Source organism: Gasterosteus aculeatus, chromosome 3 (genome assembly GCF_964276395.1).
Source record: "Gasterosteus aculeatus chromosome 3, fGasAcu3.hap1.1, whole genome shotgun sequence".
NCBI lineage: Eukaryota > Metazoa > Chordata > Actinopteri > Perciformes > Gasterosteidae > Gasterosteus > Gasterosteus aculeatus.
Genome location: NC_135690.1, coordinates 17272598 through 17288408, shown reverse-complemented (window position 1 = coordinate 17288408; position 15811 = coordinate 17272598). Strand labels below are relative to the sequence as shown.

General features: G+C 50.0%; 2 protein-coding genes and 1 long non-coding RNA gene across 10 annotated transcripts; 2 read left to right on the top strand and 1 right to left on the bottom strand.

Moving 5' to 3' along the window:
• Positions 1 to 40: 40 nt before the first annotated feature.
• On the top strand, positions 41 to 11481 carry nectin4b (nectin cell adhesion molecule 4b). Of its 8 annotated transcripts, none has more exons than XM_078099843.1 (11): positions 41 to 458; positions 2403 to 2603; positions 3775 to 3942; positions 5703 to 5981; positions 7027 to 7144; positions 8414 to 8565; positions 8816 to 8975; positions 9108 to 9183; positions 9282 to 9341; positions 9553 to 9741; positions 10059 to 11481. In XM_078099843.1, exons 1-11 carry the CDS (start codon positions 416 to 418, stop codon positions 10317 to 10319), a joined length of 1707 nt encoding a protein of 568 aa, XP_077955969.1. In that variant the 5' UTR covers positions 41 to 415; the 3' UTR covers positions 10320 to 11481. The 8 variants fall into 8 exon arrangements, with proteins under 8 accessions (XP_077955969.1, XP_040026321.2, XP_077955971.1 ...); XM_040170387.2 differs by having other exon boundaries at positions 71 to 458; positions 10023 to 11481; XM_078099845.1 differs by having other exon boundaries at positions 77 to 458; positions 9890 to 11481.
• On the bottom strand, positions 11195 to 14246 carry LOC120815600 (uncharacterized). Its single transcript, XM_040170397.2, has 2 exons — positions 13738 to 14246; positions 11195 to 13229 (listed from the first exon to the last, which is right to left on the bottom strand). Exons 1-2 carry the CDS (start codon positions 13973 to 13975, stop codon positions 12304 to 12306), a joined length of 1164 nt encoding a protein of 387 aa, XP_040026331.2. The 5' UTR covers positions 13976 to 14246; the 3' UTR covers positions 11195 to 12303.
• LOC144405567 (uncharacterized) lies at positions 14077 to 15336 on the top strand. The gene is made up of 2 exons (XR_013467219.1): positions 14077 to 14290; positions 15244 to 15336. It is a non-coding gene; the product is annotated as an uncharacterized LOC144405567 (long non-coding RNA).
• Positions 15337 to 15811: the final 475 nt, after the last annotated feature.

Sequence of the window (15811 nt, the reverse complement as noted above, 5' to 3'; positions counted from 1 at the left end):
AAACGATTTTCTGAAGGACACCTCAACGCCGCACCGAAGTGGGCGTGTCCAGGTGTCGCGGGGGGGGGGTGGGGCCGGACGCAGACAGGTGTAGAGGCTCGAACCTGTGCTGTAGTTGCGTCTCCCTGTGCTTGACAGACAAGTAGATGTCTGTTTGGTCAGTACCCGCTTTACTCTCTTTATCTGATACAATTACACGCGTTTACCTCCGTGCGTGTACTTGTACCTCGTGACGCTCCAGGCCGCAGCAGGACCTTTTCGCCGTTCAGGACTCAGCGGTATCACACCGGAGGACAGCGCGTGCAGCGATCCGTATTTTGATTTGACTTCCGATGACGTCCTGAAGCAGAAATCGACCACGAGCGCCCGATAGGAGACAGGAAGGAGATTCCCAGCTTTTATTTTGGTACTTAAGATGGAGACGAAGGGGCACCGACTGGCGGTGCTTTTACTTCTTGGTGAGTTTTCTTTATATTTTACGTAAAAAATTCAGGCAGTTTTTTTTTTAATGACTTGTTCAAAAGTGTCAAACAAATGTGTTGCTTATTGTCTTCTAAATGTTATTGTGATCTGTAATCTATCATGTTTGTGAACAAGAAGATCACTCTGTATAGTATAATACTATAATATAGTATAGTATTTCTGTGCATGTACTGTGTAAATCCTCACTGTTCATTTAATTAAAATGTCCTCTGATGCAGTAGTTTAGTTCTCGTGGGGGTTACGTACTCCCAGTGGAGGGGAATCTAAAATCAAACTGAGATGGTCTCTTTCGGTTCGGTGCCTCCGTCCTTGGACCCCCCCCCCCCCCCCCCCCACCCTGACCTCCTCGGATCGCTCCCTAAGCCGCTCGACTCTGAGAAGCATCGTGGCAGAATGCGGCTCGCTCACATTCTTACTTAAAGCCGAATCCCAAGTCATTGCTCAACGTGCATCGTCCTGCTCTCATATTTCTGGTGATTAGCGCTTTGGCCGGATGGCTGCTCTCCTTTGCCTCCTCGGCCGCGGTTGATTTCAGGCCGTTCTGCTCCAGTTAAAAGGGCCGATGCGCCTCTTAGACCTGTTTTCTCCTTTTGAGCCTGCGGCCGAAGGTGTGATAAACATTCTGCCGTGCAGGAGGGGGAACAGGAAAAGCTTGCGTGGCTGCTTGTGAACCTGTGTTTGTCTACTTTGTGTGTGCGCCTGACTCCTTTTCAGTCGCTGGTTTATCTCTGTTGACTTTCACCACATGCGTTGATTCCTCGTCGCCGTCCTCTGAGCTCGGTCCCGGGTCCCATGAGGCTCTCTTGCAACTCTTGTTCTTTTCTCTCTCTCTCTCTCCGCTCCTCAAACGGGTCACTGAGGTTTCTTTGTTGGGCGAATTTTAAACTTTCAGCGCGAGGAGGCCCGTGTGTCCTGCGTGGGAATCGATCTGTGAGAGGCCTCCCCGTCCCACGTCGGCCTGCGCTGTAATCATTAATGCAGCTCGGGAATCAGTAACTACAAAAACAGAAAAGTGGCTTCACCCCACAAATCAAAGGGCAAACTGTTGAGTTTTTTTTTAAACCTTTTTCGAGGTGTCGACGCTCTCTCACGCCCTCTCTCACTCGGTCCCACGCCTCCGCCGAGACTCGACCCAGGTGTGATTAAAGCACAGTCAATCTTAGTCATCAGTCGGGCCCCGGTGACGGCTTCCATTGTGCAACGCCTCCCTGATACGAGGCTCCGCGGGCCGCAGGCAGCGCTGCTAAACGCGACGGGCGCTTTGTCGGAAATGTCTTTTGAAATCATTCGATTTTTAGTGCAAAGGAAGCCAAGTAGATGATCGAACGCAAAGGAACAATAGAAAACAACTGAAAGTACAAAAAGGAACATCGGATATAATAAGACATCAGGTGGGTAATGGAAAGAACCATGAGGTTTATCACTAATCGACAGGTAAAATAGAGGTCAGGTGGTCAGACATTAACCAATCTCATATGTTTGACCTTTAAAATTGAACAATTGATCAAGAGAACTTCAAACAGCCGGACGCTCCTTCTGCTCGAGGCTCTTCACACACACACGAGGACCCATAGAAGCACTTTTGTTGCTCCTTCCGCCTGCTTTGTGCGCGGCCGCTAACTGACGGGCGGGTCCGGTGACCCGCCGGAGGCCCGTAGGTGTGTTCTGTCTGCGCACTAAGCTGCCGGGGGCCCGCTCTTCACCTCCTGAAGCAATGCATCGTGGGAGGAGGTCACGGCCTCGTGCTCGGGAAGTGAAATAGATGGGGTTGTTTCTCGCGATGAATGCGTTGACCGCGTTAAGAAGGAAAGCCGGTTTTCACTCAGTTCATGTTCGATCAGATAATAAAATACCACAAATACGGCGACGCACTCGTCTGTGGAGCCTCTCCTGAAGTTTCTGACATGGTCTCTGCTCAGCGGCGTGCGCGCAGGCGGACTTCGAGGAGCCCCCTCAGCCCGTCTCCTCCCTGCGCTCCTTCGCCGAGGGCGAGACCCGGCTGCCCTGCCGCTACCGGGCGGAGGGGGAGGAGAAGGTGGTGCAGGTCACATGGTACAAGGAGCTCCCGGACGGCAGCAAGGACCAGATCATCACCGCCCACTTCACAGACGGCCAAACGGGTAAGCAGCAGCGGGGGCGGGGGGGTCACGACCCCTGGCTGAGCGGGTGTTTGGTCATGTGATCACATGATCCGCCCCCATCAGGCTTTTTGGTTTCAGGATGTTGGATATCACAACAGGCCGATCAATGATGCAACGTCCTAGTACGGAAGTACTGCTGATACTTCCTGAAGCAAAAGTACTCCTTCAAAGATACACGTCTTGTGTAAAAGTTCCTCTGCGTGGTAAATTACTTAAAGATACGGATTCATCTTAAAATGTCATTTATAGTGAAGTGAAAAAATAAACATGTTTCAACAAGAGAGGCTACTAAAATATTTGAAATAACCAAAGTTGCAATTTAAAAAATCAATGTAATTAATTGCCCTTAAATTATCATTGGGAGTTTCTTGGGGAATTGACACACTTGTCGTTAATCATACTTATAACCTCACAGACGTTTTTAGATTGATTGTTTGCTGGAGTAAAACAAAGCGAGCGTTTACTAAAGGTTTCCCTGTTCCGAGGCCTTTTGGGGGCATCGTGCTGTTTGCTTCATTATCTCCACTTCCTGCTGCTCGTTGCCGCGCCGAGTCGCAACGCAGTTAATGGTTAAGATCGGATCCAGTGGGGTGTGAACGGGCAGCAATAAAAACCCTCAGAGTATTTCATTTATATTGTTATCTGCATGAATTATTTTAGTGTTTAACTTTCGTTTGGTTGTTTCAGGATTCTAAAGGTAATCTTTCTCAACAGTGACGCACTATAATTATCAGTTGGTTGCGGTCAGAGTAAAAGTGAGTGTATATTCAGCTTAAAGTCCACAGCAAACCAGGCCTGCGACACACAATAAACTATCTAATTCATATTTATTTTGAATTTTTTTACAATTTGGGCGTATTTCACCAAACAGAAGTTAAGCTTCATTCCAATAAATCTTCACTCAATGAAAAGAGTTCAGTTGAAAGTTCAACGGAAGCTAAATAACTGATCACGGCCTTTTTCTTCACTGCTTACATGCAAATGTACTGATGACATCATTAAATGTTAATGGGCACTAATGTCCCGCAGGGTTTATAAACTATTTGAGCATTTGAATTGTCCCCATATGTCTCCGGTCCTTCCTCCGTCCCGTAGAGCTCTTTCTGTGTGACGGGACGATGGACGTGTCGTCTTTGCTTTTGTGCGTCAGAGTTCGGGCGCTACTCGGGCCGGGTGAGGTTCCAGAGCGGGACCCCCACGGTGGACTCGACCCTGCTCATCCCCAGCACCGAGGACTCGGACCAGGGCAGCTACACCTGCCACATCTCCACCTTCCCCAACGGGAACTTCGAGAGGCAGATGACGCTCACCGTCTGGGGTGAGAGAGGCGTCCCCCTGCTTTCTCCCTCTCTCTCTCTCTCTCTCTCTCTCGCTCCCACACTCCCCTAATCCCATCAGAGCTGCTGTAATGATGCTTCAGCCGCAGCCGTCTTTCGCGCAAAAGACAAAAGGACATTCCGCTGCTCTTGTCAACGTTTGTCCCCGACGGCGCGGCGCGTCTCCAGGCTCCTCGGGCGGAAAGAAAAAAAAACAAGCCAGGAGTTTGTAACGACCTGAGATTACTTGAGTTTTGGAGTTGAACCATAAAGTGAACGAGTGATGTTTCCAAAGTCAAGTCATCTTTATTCCTGGAGCCCTTTTACCCATTTTATTCACGCGATAGACGGAGGCAACAAGAACCAAACTAATATTTAAGTGCAGACGTGCATGAGTCACGGAGCCGTCAGCAGGTGCAAGGTGTCCAAAACTGTGTCTTCTCTCCATGAGGTGAGCTAGAAACGTCCACCAAACGTGTGTCCTCTGTCTCATTGAGCACAACCAGCAGTCGGCTGGTTGTCTTGCGTCCCTGCTTGTTGAGACTGTTGACTGGATCCGCCTCCTATCCGTCCTAAATGTCTTTCCCTCGTTGCTGGCGACAGCTCAGCTCAGCGGGGGGGGGGGGGGGACACATGTCCCGACTCGCCGCGCTAACTGCAACCCGACAACCTGCAGCGCCGGATTCCCTCTCCGCTCCTCGAACGCGGGGCGTCGGGGAGTTGCAGCCCGTCCCTCGTTTAAAGATTAAAATGCTCCTTGACATTTGCAACGTGCAGAACATCGTTCCCCGCGGGACGTTTCTTCCCACAGGCCGCCTGTCAATCAACGCACCGGGAGCGCTGCCGTGACGTCACGTGTGTGTGTGTGTGTGTGGGCCTTTTTCCTTTTGTGCATTAATCCATGACGTGTATTTCTGCCGATGCTAAGCACCGGTTTGAGTCTCCTGCGTTAATAATCCCATCGCCGGTGGAGCGCTGGGCCGGAGGGCGCGGCGCGAACCAGCAGCGGGTTAAACAGGTCGCTGGCGGAAAGAGCAACAACGCGAGCGCTTTCATGCGGAAATACCTCGGGTGACGCTCGCGTACACGTGGGTTTTTTTTGTCTTATTGCGCGTCGTCCCCTCGGAGGATCGTCTCCATTGTTAACGTGAGGTCGGTTCACCGCTGTCCTCCGTCTGTCTCTCACTCCTCCAGTAAACATTCGTCTTAATTGGGACTTAAGTCTGTTTTTTTTTTTTTTATGACGACATTCTCATCTGAATATTTCAAAGACCTTTTGAGTGCTTGTTGCTCAAACTTGTCCCGCGTTGACAATCACTTAAGCATCCAGTGACGTCCTGGTTCTAATGAATCTAATTACAGCTTCTTTAGGTAATTTCAGGTAATGACGAAGTTACCCGGAGCCGCCGTTAAGAAGCATTAATTAACTCTTAATGCAGTAATTATTGGCAAGATGACAATAAAAGTGTTTTTGTTCACGTAAAACACACAAAGTAGTGTCGTCTATAAAAGCAAGAACGATGATCCACAACATAGAAAATACTTTATTTAAAAAAAAATGAAGTTGATTTAATTTCTTTTAGGAAAGTCCTTTTGTTGTTATTGACATACTTCTTTTAAATAAGAACCGACTGATATTTAAGAGTAATATCATGGATTTTCATTTCAAGCTCAATTTAAAGTAAACATTTGACTTTCAGCAGATTGACGTTCCAGTGAAATGACAATAACCTCCTCTTCCTCCTCCTCCTCCTCCTCCCAGTTTTACCCATCTCCTCCCTGGACCCCGTGCTCCTGGTGGAGGGCCAGTCGTTCCGCGTGGCGGCTTCCTGCCGAGCGGTGGGCCGCCCGGCCCCCCGTCTCTCCTGGGACACCGACCTGCCGGGCCAGTCCCAGAACCGCTCCAAGGAGGGCGGGTCCGTGTCCAGCTACTACTCGCTGCACCCCCTGCGAGGCATGAACGGCAAGAAGCTGGACTGCCTGGTGTGGCATCCCGGCCTGCAGCAGCCGCGCAGGATCCCCAACAGGCTGGTGGTCCAGTGTGAGTACGGCTGATGATGATGATGATGATGATGTCAGTGATTTCAGGCCAATAGAAACGGTGGAATCGGAAGTAAAGCAGATGGAGAGATGTGCAGATTAATGTCTGTGTTCTGTATTGACTCTGGCTCAGTGTTTTGACTCGTAGCATGAAACCGATTAATGGTCATTTAGTGAGTTTGTGCTACCAGAGCAAACCCGCCTCGCGCGACGTGGTTGATGGCGTCTGACTGCTGACTTTGTCGCTGTGACTGTTTAAAATATCTCTGAATTAGTACGCAGTTTATAAAAAGGACTCTGGTGCATTTTGGATGTCCGGTTCAACGCCCCCCCGTCCCCTCCCTCCCCTACGTGAGGTATTTGTCCATTGCTATTTGCTTAACCTTTCCATTGGGAAGATAAATGGATGGCAGCAAACTAAACATTGGAGAATATTGTCAGGCTGCTGGGAAAGTGTTTGACTAATGCGTCGACCTCCGACATCACTTTCCTCTCCGGTTCCTTGCGAGCGCACAAAGGCTCATTGTCCGGTTCAACGTGAGGCCTCAGAGGAGGGACGTCCCGACTTCACACTCCACCAGAAACCAGATGACTTCCGGCTCCACCAGGACTTCAGATTATAAACCTTAAACACAAATCTCCTCAGTAATGTTAGTCCAGAAACATCGTGCGTGATCATCTCCCTACACGACGAGCACTTTCACTTCTAAAAAGTGAGCGTTGAGACTGAGAAGTGCCGCGTGAATGTATAAACATCACCGCCGTTGTGCTGCAATTAGACCAATTTCAGTGTCACTTTGTATCCGGTGGCTGCGCGTGTCTCTGACGGCAGCCGACAGGATGTAAACCTGCAGGCAAGCGGTTGCCTGGCAACGCCGTTCTGCTGCAGCGCGGTCAGACGAGTACCGGTGCGTTCAATGGTTCAATGGTACGAGGAAGTTTGAGAAGAGCTTTTAAGTGCGGCCGTTTTTTTCCAAAACAAAACCGTCATGCACGTGTACGCGGACTTTTCACGCCGCCGCTAAAAACTCCTTTTCCCGCCTCAGACCCCCCAGACGCCACCATCTCGGCTGAGACGCGCGACTGGGTCGTGGGTTTGGAGAGAGCCGAGCTGTTGTGCGGCAGCGGAGGACAGCCCAAACCTCAGAGCGTCACCTGGACGCGGTACGGTGATCGCACGCACGCACACACGCACACACACACACACACACACAGACCAAACCCCTGCGCACAATAAGGACGCGTGTCTTGAATGTAAAGGAGGGCGTCTTCCTCTCCCAGAATAAAAGCTGCGGTGTCCTGTTGCACAATTTGGAGCAGATTGTGGGGGCGGCGAGGGGGGGGACGGTTATTTTCACACGGGGGAGGGAGGAGGCGACGCGAGGAAGAGCAGGAGACGCACGCTAAGCGCTTAATCACAGTGCCGTGCTTTAAATATCACTCTTAATAGCTGGTAAAACACCGGGTCCGTGCTTAAATTAGAGACACCGTACCAGCCAATTACGGCTCCGAGCCAACACACGGGGCTCAGGTGTTGGATGCGATTGGAACATATTTCATATCAGGAGATACCGACAGTATTCCGGATTGACGTTTTTCCATCGAGGCTCGTTCAGTCGGCGTTAAAGCCGCTCGGAGCCTCCGGCCCGCGTCCCGTCCCGTCCCGTCCCGTCCCACCTCCAACTCATCCCAATAAATGCCACACGCTGGGAAAAAAAACCGCACGGAGAACCTTAATAGAATAAAGAGCAGTTTAGCTTATTTCCCGCGACTGTGAAATCTGAGCGTTTGATTGATTCCACGGTCGCGTCTGCGGGGGTAGAATGTGAAGCTCCGACCTTCAGAGACTGGAAACGCCCGGAGTGACTAGAGAAAAAAACATCCTGCCTGCAACTAATTTCATGGGTATTTTGAGCAATCTGAAAGATCGAGGAAATGGATTAGGATCTTTTTGGCTGCCGAAGCTGGTTTCGCTCCCTTTATCTTTTATCTGTATCATTTTTCATCCATTTACCGCCTGTCACATACGATCTTTCACCTGTGACTCTGTTATAAAAGGCTGATGGGGGGGGGTTTGGAGAAAAGAAATGTGAGCCTGGGCCTGTTTCCAGGGGGGGGGGCGAAGCTGCAGTTAAATAGCCGCTGCTGCAGCTCCGGAGGGCAACATGACCCGTCTCAGAGGACCCGATCACAGACCGACCTCTCCTTTTTGTGGGACGTCTTCAGCTGCACTCGCTCAACTCGTTTAGCATTCACTTGCACCGTGCAGATCAATGGGCGCGCGTTTCACAACGGGGTTGTTGTTGTGAGCAGGAATGCGGGTCGGCTCACATCGGACGGCAGTGAGTCACAGGTTTCTGTTTGGTTCAATCGATCGGGTTCCCATGGTTGCGAAATCGCCGGTGACGCCGCCGCGCTGCTCTCGCCCAGCAGGAGGGGAGGAGCGCTGCCGGACGGGGCGTCGGCGATTGGAGGGAAGCTGGTGTTCGTGCGGGCCCTCCGCTTGAATGACAGCGGCGTGTACGAGTGCCTGGTCAGGAACGACGTGGGAGAAGGAAGAACCGAGTACACGTTGACGGTTAAAGGTGAGCGTGGTGCTCGAGGTCCCACAGGAAGAAGATGAGAAGCTCTCCCGTTGTTGTGTCCTCATAAAGTAAAGTCTAATGTGATTTTTCCCCAATGTGGGATTAATCCTGTTTCAAAGTGTCTTCTGCTTAATTGTGCGAGTCTGCTGCCCCCTTGTGGATGGATGAAACTGATCGACCTCGTTTAGGATCTAAATGGGGCCCCTCACAATATTCACCGGATGCCTCCCCGTCCTCGTCTTTCTCCCAGAGACGTCTCGACAGGAGGTCTCCGTCAACAACATGCTGCTGATCATCATCGGGGCCTCGGCCGCAGCTCTGGTCCTGGTCCTGGTCCTGATCGTCCTGCTGGTCAACCGGCACCATCGAAACAAAAACAAAAAGCTCGAGTTGGAGCTCAGCGAAAAGACGTAAGCCGGCCCACGTGTTTGTTTTCATTTATTCCTCACAACCAGATGACTATTTAGTTCTTAACTGCCAATCAAACCAGTTTACACGCTATTTTCTGAAACCCTCAAAAGGCCTCGTTTTTGTTTTCTCAGAGAGGAAATTCAAAGTTTCTCCAGACAAGCTTCCTTCAGGAGGCTGAACTCCGTCAGCACGGACCCCAGATTGCACGTACGGACACACACACACACACACACACACACACACAGAACAATAACCTGCAGGTAGAGACACACATTCAGCGTTCTCTTACTTTCTCCGTATTGCAGCCTGAAGATTACGCTGTGCTCCGGGTAGACAGCCGGATGAAGAGCAGCCAGATGTCTCTGGTGAGTCTCAGCGCTGCAGCAGTTACTTCGTTCCGGGATCTGAAATGTGACCGTGTGGAATCTTCTCTGTCACATGTTGGCAAATTGAAGGGGCGTCGCAACAAAAGTCTCAGCATTACTGACCCATCGATCCAATATCACGGCTGACGAGAATAAAACATACAAACAAAAACTGTCACAATGTTTTTTTTTTTTCCCCCAAAAAACGCAGGAGCGACCGGCCTCCACAGTGAGCGGGAGGTGGGGGCCCCCGGCGGGGGTGGAGGTGGACGAGCTGGGACGCCCCGTCGTCTGGCGCGTGGGCGGGGACGGCACGAGAGGAGCGGGGAGGGACGGGGAGGAGGTGGAGGAGCGCAGGAGGAGGGTGGAGTCGTTCCTGAAGGACAGCAACATGTCACTGGTACGTGTCAGCGGTCCGGGGGGGGGGTTATAAATAAGGACCAATAGCCGCTCACCATGCACGACCCCCTCATCCTCAGGGGATGGGATTTGTCTTATACAGCAGCATTGTACACTTTACATTTAGATTTCCTCTGTTTTTGAAGCAGATCACTTACATTGTGTAATACAGCAGTGAGGCGTTGAGACCAAACAGGCACCGTGTGAACCAATAGGAAGGAAGGACGCTTTGGAAAGTGTCCCCTCGCAGACGCTAACGTGCTCCCGTGCCGTTTACACCAGGACTCAGGTCTGCCTTCTTCCCTGGTTCCCCTGAAGGCCCGGCAGGACGACGGCGTCGGGCCCAGAGAGCCGCACCTGGGCCACCTGACGGAGGTGGAGGACTGGGGCCCCGCCCAGCCGGTGGCCGAGGGCCACGGGGACGCCGGGGACAAGGACGACGAGGAGGAGGAGGAGGACAGCGGCTCCTACCAGCTCTCGAAGGCGCTCAACAATCACTTCTACTCCAGCGGCGGGGTCCTCAGGCCCAAGCCTCACTCCAACGCCATCCTGCTGCACCCCAGGGGACAGATCATCTAGACGCCCGTCTGTCCCCCGAAGCAGGACGGGCGGCCGGTGCTGTTCTCTCTCATGGGGATGTTTCTGTGCAAACTGACTGCAGTGCGTTTATTCGCTCATTGACAATCCAAACTTTTATTTTTAACACCCGGACAGTGAGTTTCGCTCACGTTCTTCTCACCCAATGAGTTCGTTTTTTATGCCTTTTTTTTTTTTTTAATTGGATGGCCGACAGCGGGGCGACAACAGGAAACGAGGTGCGAGTGAGTCGGCGGATAAAGCCGCCGGCTCTGGCGTGAACCAGAGCCGGCGGGGAAGCTTTTTCACCCACATTACTTAGCTGACGGAGAGTTACAGGAGCGGGCAGTCGAGTTCTGCCTTGCACAAACCTCCGGGGGGAGTGAAAGTCCTTCTCTCCTCGAACACGGGAGGAGTCGAGGTTCCGTGACGCTCGCTGTGGCGTCTATTGTACCGCAAAGACAAAGGCACACTTGATCTCGACAAACCGCTTCAGGTGCCGCGTTGACATCGAAAAACATTCAGGGACGATCACGCGGACTTGACTTCTCCAACTGTCCCAGCGGCCCAGTCGAGATGAATCTGTAGTGTATTTGGTATTTTCAGCTTTAACGCACCTGTAGCTAAGCGGTGTGTACGTGTATTATGTGAAAGGAAAAGCTATGAGGAGATACTTTGTATTACTTTGTCAAGAGGTCAAAAGGGCACAAGAACACAACCTGGATGTTAAAGGGGTTTAAATCAAATCGCTGCACAGGAAGGACGGACTGGACCAAACATGCAGGAGATGAACTAAAGGCAGCTGCGTGTTTCGTCGCGTGAATTGTTTATATTAATTGTCTTTTTCTATGAAACTATAAAAAAACAATACTGCCATGTAAATATTGAAATGTTTATTCATAAAAGTACAGCATACAAAGTAATTGTTCTTAATGATTTGCCTCTCGTGAGGATAAAGGGCGTCGCTGATCCAGCTGCTGCAGTAACATGGTTTTATATCACATCTGGTTTATTCTAGTTCAGATGTCTGACTTGAGTTTGTGGATAACAGGCGAAAAACAGATTTTCACAGGGTGGCTGGTCTCTCTGTGTGTGTGACCGAGTGGTGAGTTCAATGACCTCGTAAAACCTCCCTACTTAATGAATAAAGCGTCATTTTGGGAAATGCGCTCATTCGCATTCTTTTGAAAGGGTTGTCATGTCTTCGTGCTAAGCTCATCGGCGGGTGGTTGTGGTTTCACATTTAACAAAATCGTACCGATCTTTTTCCCAAAATGTTAAGCTGTTTCTTTAGGCTGCTGACCCTCCGCTCAAAAAGTGCTAAGAGGAGCCGTCCCGTCCCGACGCGCGGTGGGACAACGGCGGCTCGGCAGTTCGATCCCGAGCTGCTCCGCGCCGCGTCCTCTGAGGTGATGCGATGCCAAACAGCTGCTGAAGGCTGTGCGATCGATTTTTTTTAGATCCTGATCAGTGGGTGAAAGATAAATGTCTGCATGTAGTATCGAGTGCTTTGAGTTGGTCCACTTTTTTTTTTTTTCTTGGATTTTTACCACACAATTTACATTAAATGAAATGCACATGTGACCGAACCTGGCGTTGGCATTACAAAGACAACACACGACGCAAAGGCGACCGTTCGATGAAGCCGAGGTGAGTCCCGCCCTCTCAGCGCTGAGGTTGCCTTTTTCATCACGCGAGTTCTTTTTCAGCCACGTTGAGCCCGTGGAAGTCGTTGTTCAGCCGTGTCCCTGTGGCCGGACGTCTCCCACGGGTTTTTCTTTTTCGACCGGCTGCCGGGTTTAAAAACCAAAATCAGTCCTCACGCTCAAAGCTATGTTAAAACTGATAATTCTCATCATAATAATCTCCGAAAAAGAAAGGAAGTGCACAGTAAAATCCGTGGGCTACATTACTTGGCGGTAATATTCAAAATATAAATGTCATCTGTTCGTTCAACTACGCGCGGACACTTGTGGCTTGTCGCTCACTACTGGATCAAAGCGGCGTTGTGGGAAAGCGCCTCTTTGTGCGTCCGCATGTGCGTGCGCAGGTTGCTCCTCTGGGAGAAGCACTTGCCGCACGTGTCGCACGTGTACGGCTTCTCTCCCGTGTGGATGCGCTGGTGGATCTCCAGGTGGCTGACGCGGTCGAAGCTCTTGCCGCAGAACGGGCAGATGAACCACTTCTCCTTCAGGCGGCGGCTCGCTATCGACTTCTGCGTCTCGGCGTCGCTGAGGAGGAAGAACCTGCTGTCGGGGTTGAACGCCGACGCGTTTTTAGTTTGCGGTTGTTTCTCCGCCAGGAATCGGATGGACACGCCGCCCTCCGGGTGATTCGGCGCTTCCACGGGTTGGCTGTGCTGAGGTCGCGCGGGAGTCACGGGAGGCCTCGGTTTGCTCGAGGCGCCGCGTCCGCTGTCCCTCGCCAACCCGTCCGAGTACGCCGTCTCCGCTGAATCGTCAAAAAGGTCCAGAGCGTTCTGAATGAGCAGGATTTCGGAGTCCAGGTTTTGCGACAGCTGCTTCGGCTCGAAAAAGCAGTCGGAGTCGTCGTCGGTGTCGCCGTCTCCCACGGAAACCGACGACCAATGCCGGCTCTCCTGTTCTTCCGCGACCTCGGCGGGTTGCAAGTCCAGTTCCATCTCCTGGTGACCCGCTCCGTCGGCGGCGGCGCCGTGCTCCACCAGGTCCACCACCTGCTCCACGATCTGGACATCGTCCTCGTCCTCTAGCTTCACGATCAGGTCTTCGCCGTCGTCCCTGCAGTCGCTTCCGCAGACGTCCGACTTGAGCTGCTCGCGTCGTTTCACCTCTGGCTGCGATGGGGGCGGCGTCCTGTGATTGGCCGGGGCGTCCGCCGGCTCTCTGGCGCTCGGATCCGATGACAACGTCTGGACAGAGTGTATAATCAGCCCTGAAACAGCAGAGCGGGTGCATGTTAAACACGTGCGTTGAGGTACGTACGTGCACAACGTAGATGTGACGATCGCCATTTTTATAAGGAAGGATTTGAAGCGACGTTGAACCAGTTTTAAGTAAAAGGCGACGCATGATAAACATAAACAATGGCTCCTTATCAACACAGATCAGGGCTGCAATTCATGGTTAATAGATCAAATACTAATGAATAGATTCATCGGTTAGTCTCGTAATCTGATCAAATTATGATACTGTTTTTAATCCGACTACCAAAACCTGCAGCTATTCGGTTTAAAAAGGATATAAAACTTGTGTTAAACTATTTTGGAACACATACATTAACTAAAACTAACTAACTAATTGCAGCCCACGTCTAATGAACTAGACAGAAGAGAACTGAGAAAAGCAGAAAACTCAACATTTGAGAACCCGCGACCTGCAAATGTCGCAGAGTTGTTGCACACTGCTTTTCCCTTTCCCGAAAGGTCAGAGGTCACCCTCACCGTCTGCGGGGCGCGGAAGCTTCGAGGCGGCCGGCGGCGACGGACCCGCCGCCCGCTCGCTCTCCATCACCGCGAGCCTCCTGCTCAGGGCTTCGATCTCGCCCTCCCGCCGGCGGAGCTCCAGCTGCACCAGCGCGAAGCCGTCCTCCCACAGCTTGCTGATCTCCACCACGGCGGCTTTAGCGAGCATCTCCATGATCGAGGTTAACTTGCTCTGGAAAGCCACGCAGTTGGCCATGTTTTAAACCCCTCGTTTCAACACTGTCACACACACACACACGCCGGCCCCGCCCCCCCTCCCCCCCCTCCTCCTCCCCGGGGTCGGCCGCTCCGACAGCTGTTGCCACGCGACGGGACGTCGAAACTAACTTGTGCGACAAGAATCACCCGCTGTTGTTTTTACATCACGGTCGCTGAGGCGAAAAACATGGGAGCGTGAAACAACAGTAGCAGGAAACGCTGGCGGTCACGTGACGCGGGGGAGATACGGCGCGGGACGTAGGACAAAAGGGCGAAGCGGCGAAACGATAAGATAAGCGAACGTCAAAAGAAGGTTGGTAACGGACAAACAACGTGGTTGTAAGCACACAGAACACACAGTTCTACCAATGAACATTGATACTTTTAATAAAAAATATATTTTGGTCAATGTATGTGTAAAAAATCCTCAAATAAAATAGTTACATTAAACATGTTAGGCCCATTACAGATGCTTTTCTAATCTTTGTCGCTTATTAACTTAATTTATGGATATAAAACTTTGAAAAAACAAAAATAAGTAAAGAATTAACAAGACGAAACTGATTAACATATGTTGTGTTGATCCTTAAATACACTAACATGTTTTCCGGTAGAAGGTAAAATGACATTATGTCATGGTAAGTCTACAAAAATATCTTTAAGGGTGTGTACATTTTACAGAAACAAGAGGCAATGGTTTCAGTATAGTGATCTCATAAGGCCCAGCTAAAATCCGTATTATTGAATCAGACAAAAATTAACCCTAACTAGATAACACTTGAAATCATTCAGAAATAGTTGTCCAAAAAGTTGAAAGCAGAGAAAAGTCTGGTTATTACGACAGTAATATTATTTTGTTCAATTACTGTAATTTTGGATTAATGGTGCAAAGGTATTCACATTTGTAAAATAAACACATAAGTACTAAACCCAAATCTAGGGCTTTTGGTGGAACTAGCCAGTTGCACGCTTTGTACTATTATTAATACATATATGTATAGCAGGACTATTAGATGAGCTTCTATTAGTAATACTCAGTGAATACTGTGGACAATCTCTGGAAAATCAAAATGCCTAAGAAGCCATAACAACGACCAATCAAACATTTTGTTTTCTATGGCTTATTTTATGATCATGATAATGATTTTAATCATATACACACTATAATCAGTGGTGAAAATGGGCCTTCATCATATGAAGCAGCACAGATGAAAGCAGTGTAGTTCAGTGCGGTTGAAAGTCTGATCCTGTTTGTTACTCTTACAGGACGAACTCGAGGAGTGACAGAGATGACACGTCCCGTATCAATGCTTCAATCCTGGACCAACACCTGTTCAAATAAACTGCCCGTGTTCCAAACGTATGAATCCATTTTCACTAGAACGCGTCACCAAACTGATGCCTAATGTATGTTTAAAGCAACTGAGCACACGTGTGCAGTGTTCTGCTGCTGTTGGAGATTAATGTGCACAGCAGCGCTGCCTCACATTGTCCACAAGATGATGCTCTATCTCCATGAGAGCTAATGTCAAAGCGCCTGCCCTTGAATTCTATCAAATTAGATCCTATTTAACCCATACACATAACTTATCCATTAGTCGATCAATTCCCAAGGGTATTTTAGTCATTCACAAAATCTGCAAAAGTTTTATTCAGTACAAGTCTTGAAGTATTTCACCCACTGTCAAAATGAATAGCTCAATAAAAGAGTAAAAGAGGCAATGCCTTCATCTTTTTCAATTTGTTGCACATCGAAGAGATTCTGGAAGACGCATTTATGATTAAATACAACAAAAGTAGCAGTGGCTGAGTTTGCGATTATTAACTAAAAAGT

Excerpts from the sequence above, each read along its gene's own strand:
- nectin4b (XM_040170385.2), top strand. The coding sequence starts at position 416 with ATGGAGACGAAGGGGCACCGACTGGCGGTGCTTTTACTTCTTG. Across the intron at positions 9,184-9,281 it reads GCACGGACCCCAGATTGCAC|CCTGAAGATTACGCTGTGCT; the intron begins GTACGGACACAC and ends TCCGTATTGCAG. Across the intron at positions 9,742-10,022 it reads AGGACAGCAACATGTCACTG|GACTCAGGTCTGCCTTCTTC; the intron begins GTACGTGTCAGC and ends CGTTTACACCAG.
- LOC120815600 (XM_040170397.2), bottom strand. The coding sequence starts at position 13,975 with ATGGCCAACTGCGTGGCTTTCCAGAGCAAGTTAACCTCGATCATGGAG. Across the intron at positions 13,230-13,737 it reads GCTTCCGCGCCCCGCAGACG|GGCTGATTATACACTCTGTC; the intron begins GTGAGGGTGACC and ends CTGCTGTTTCAG.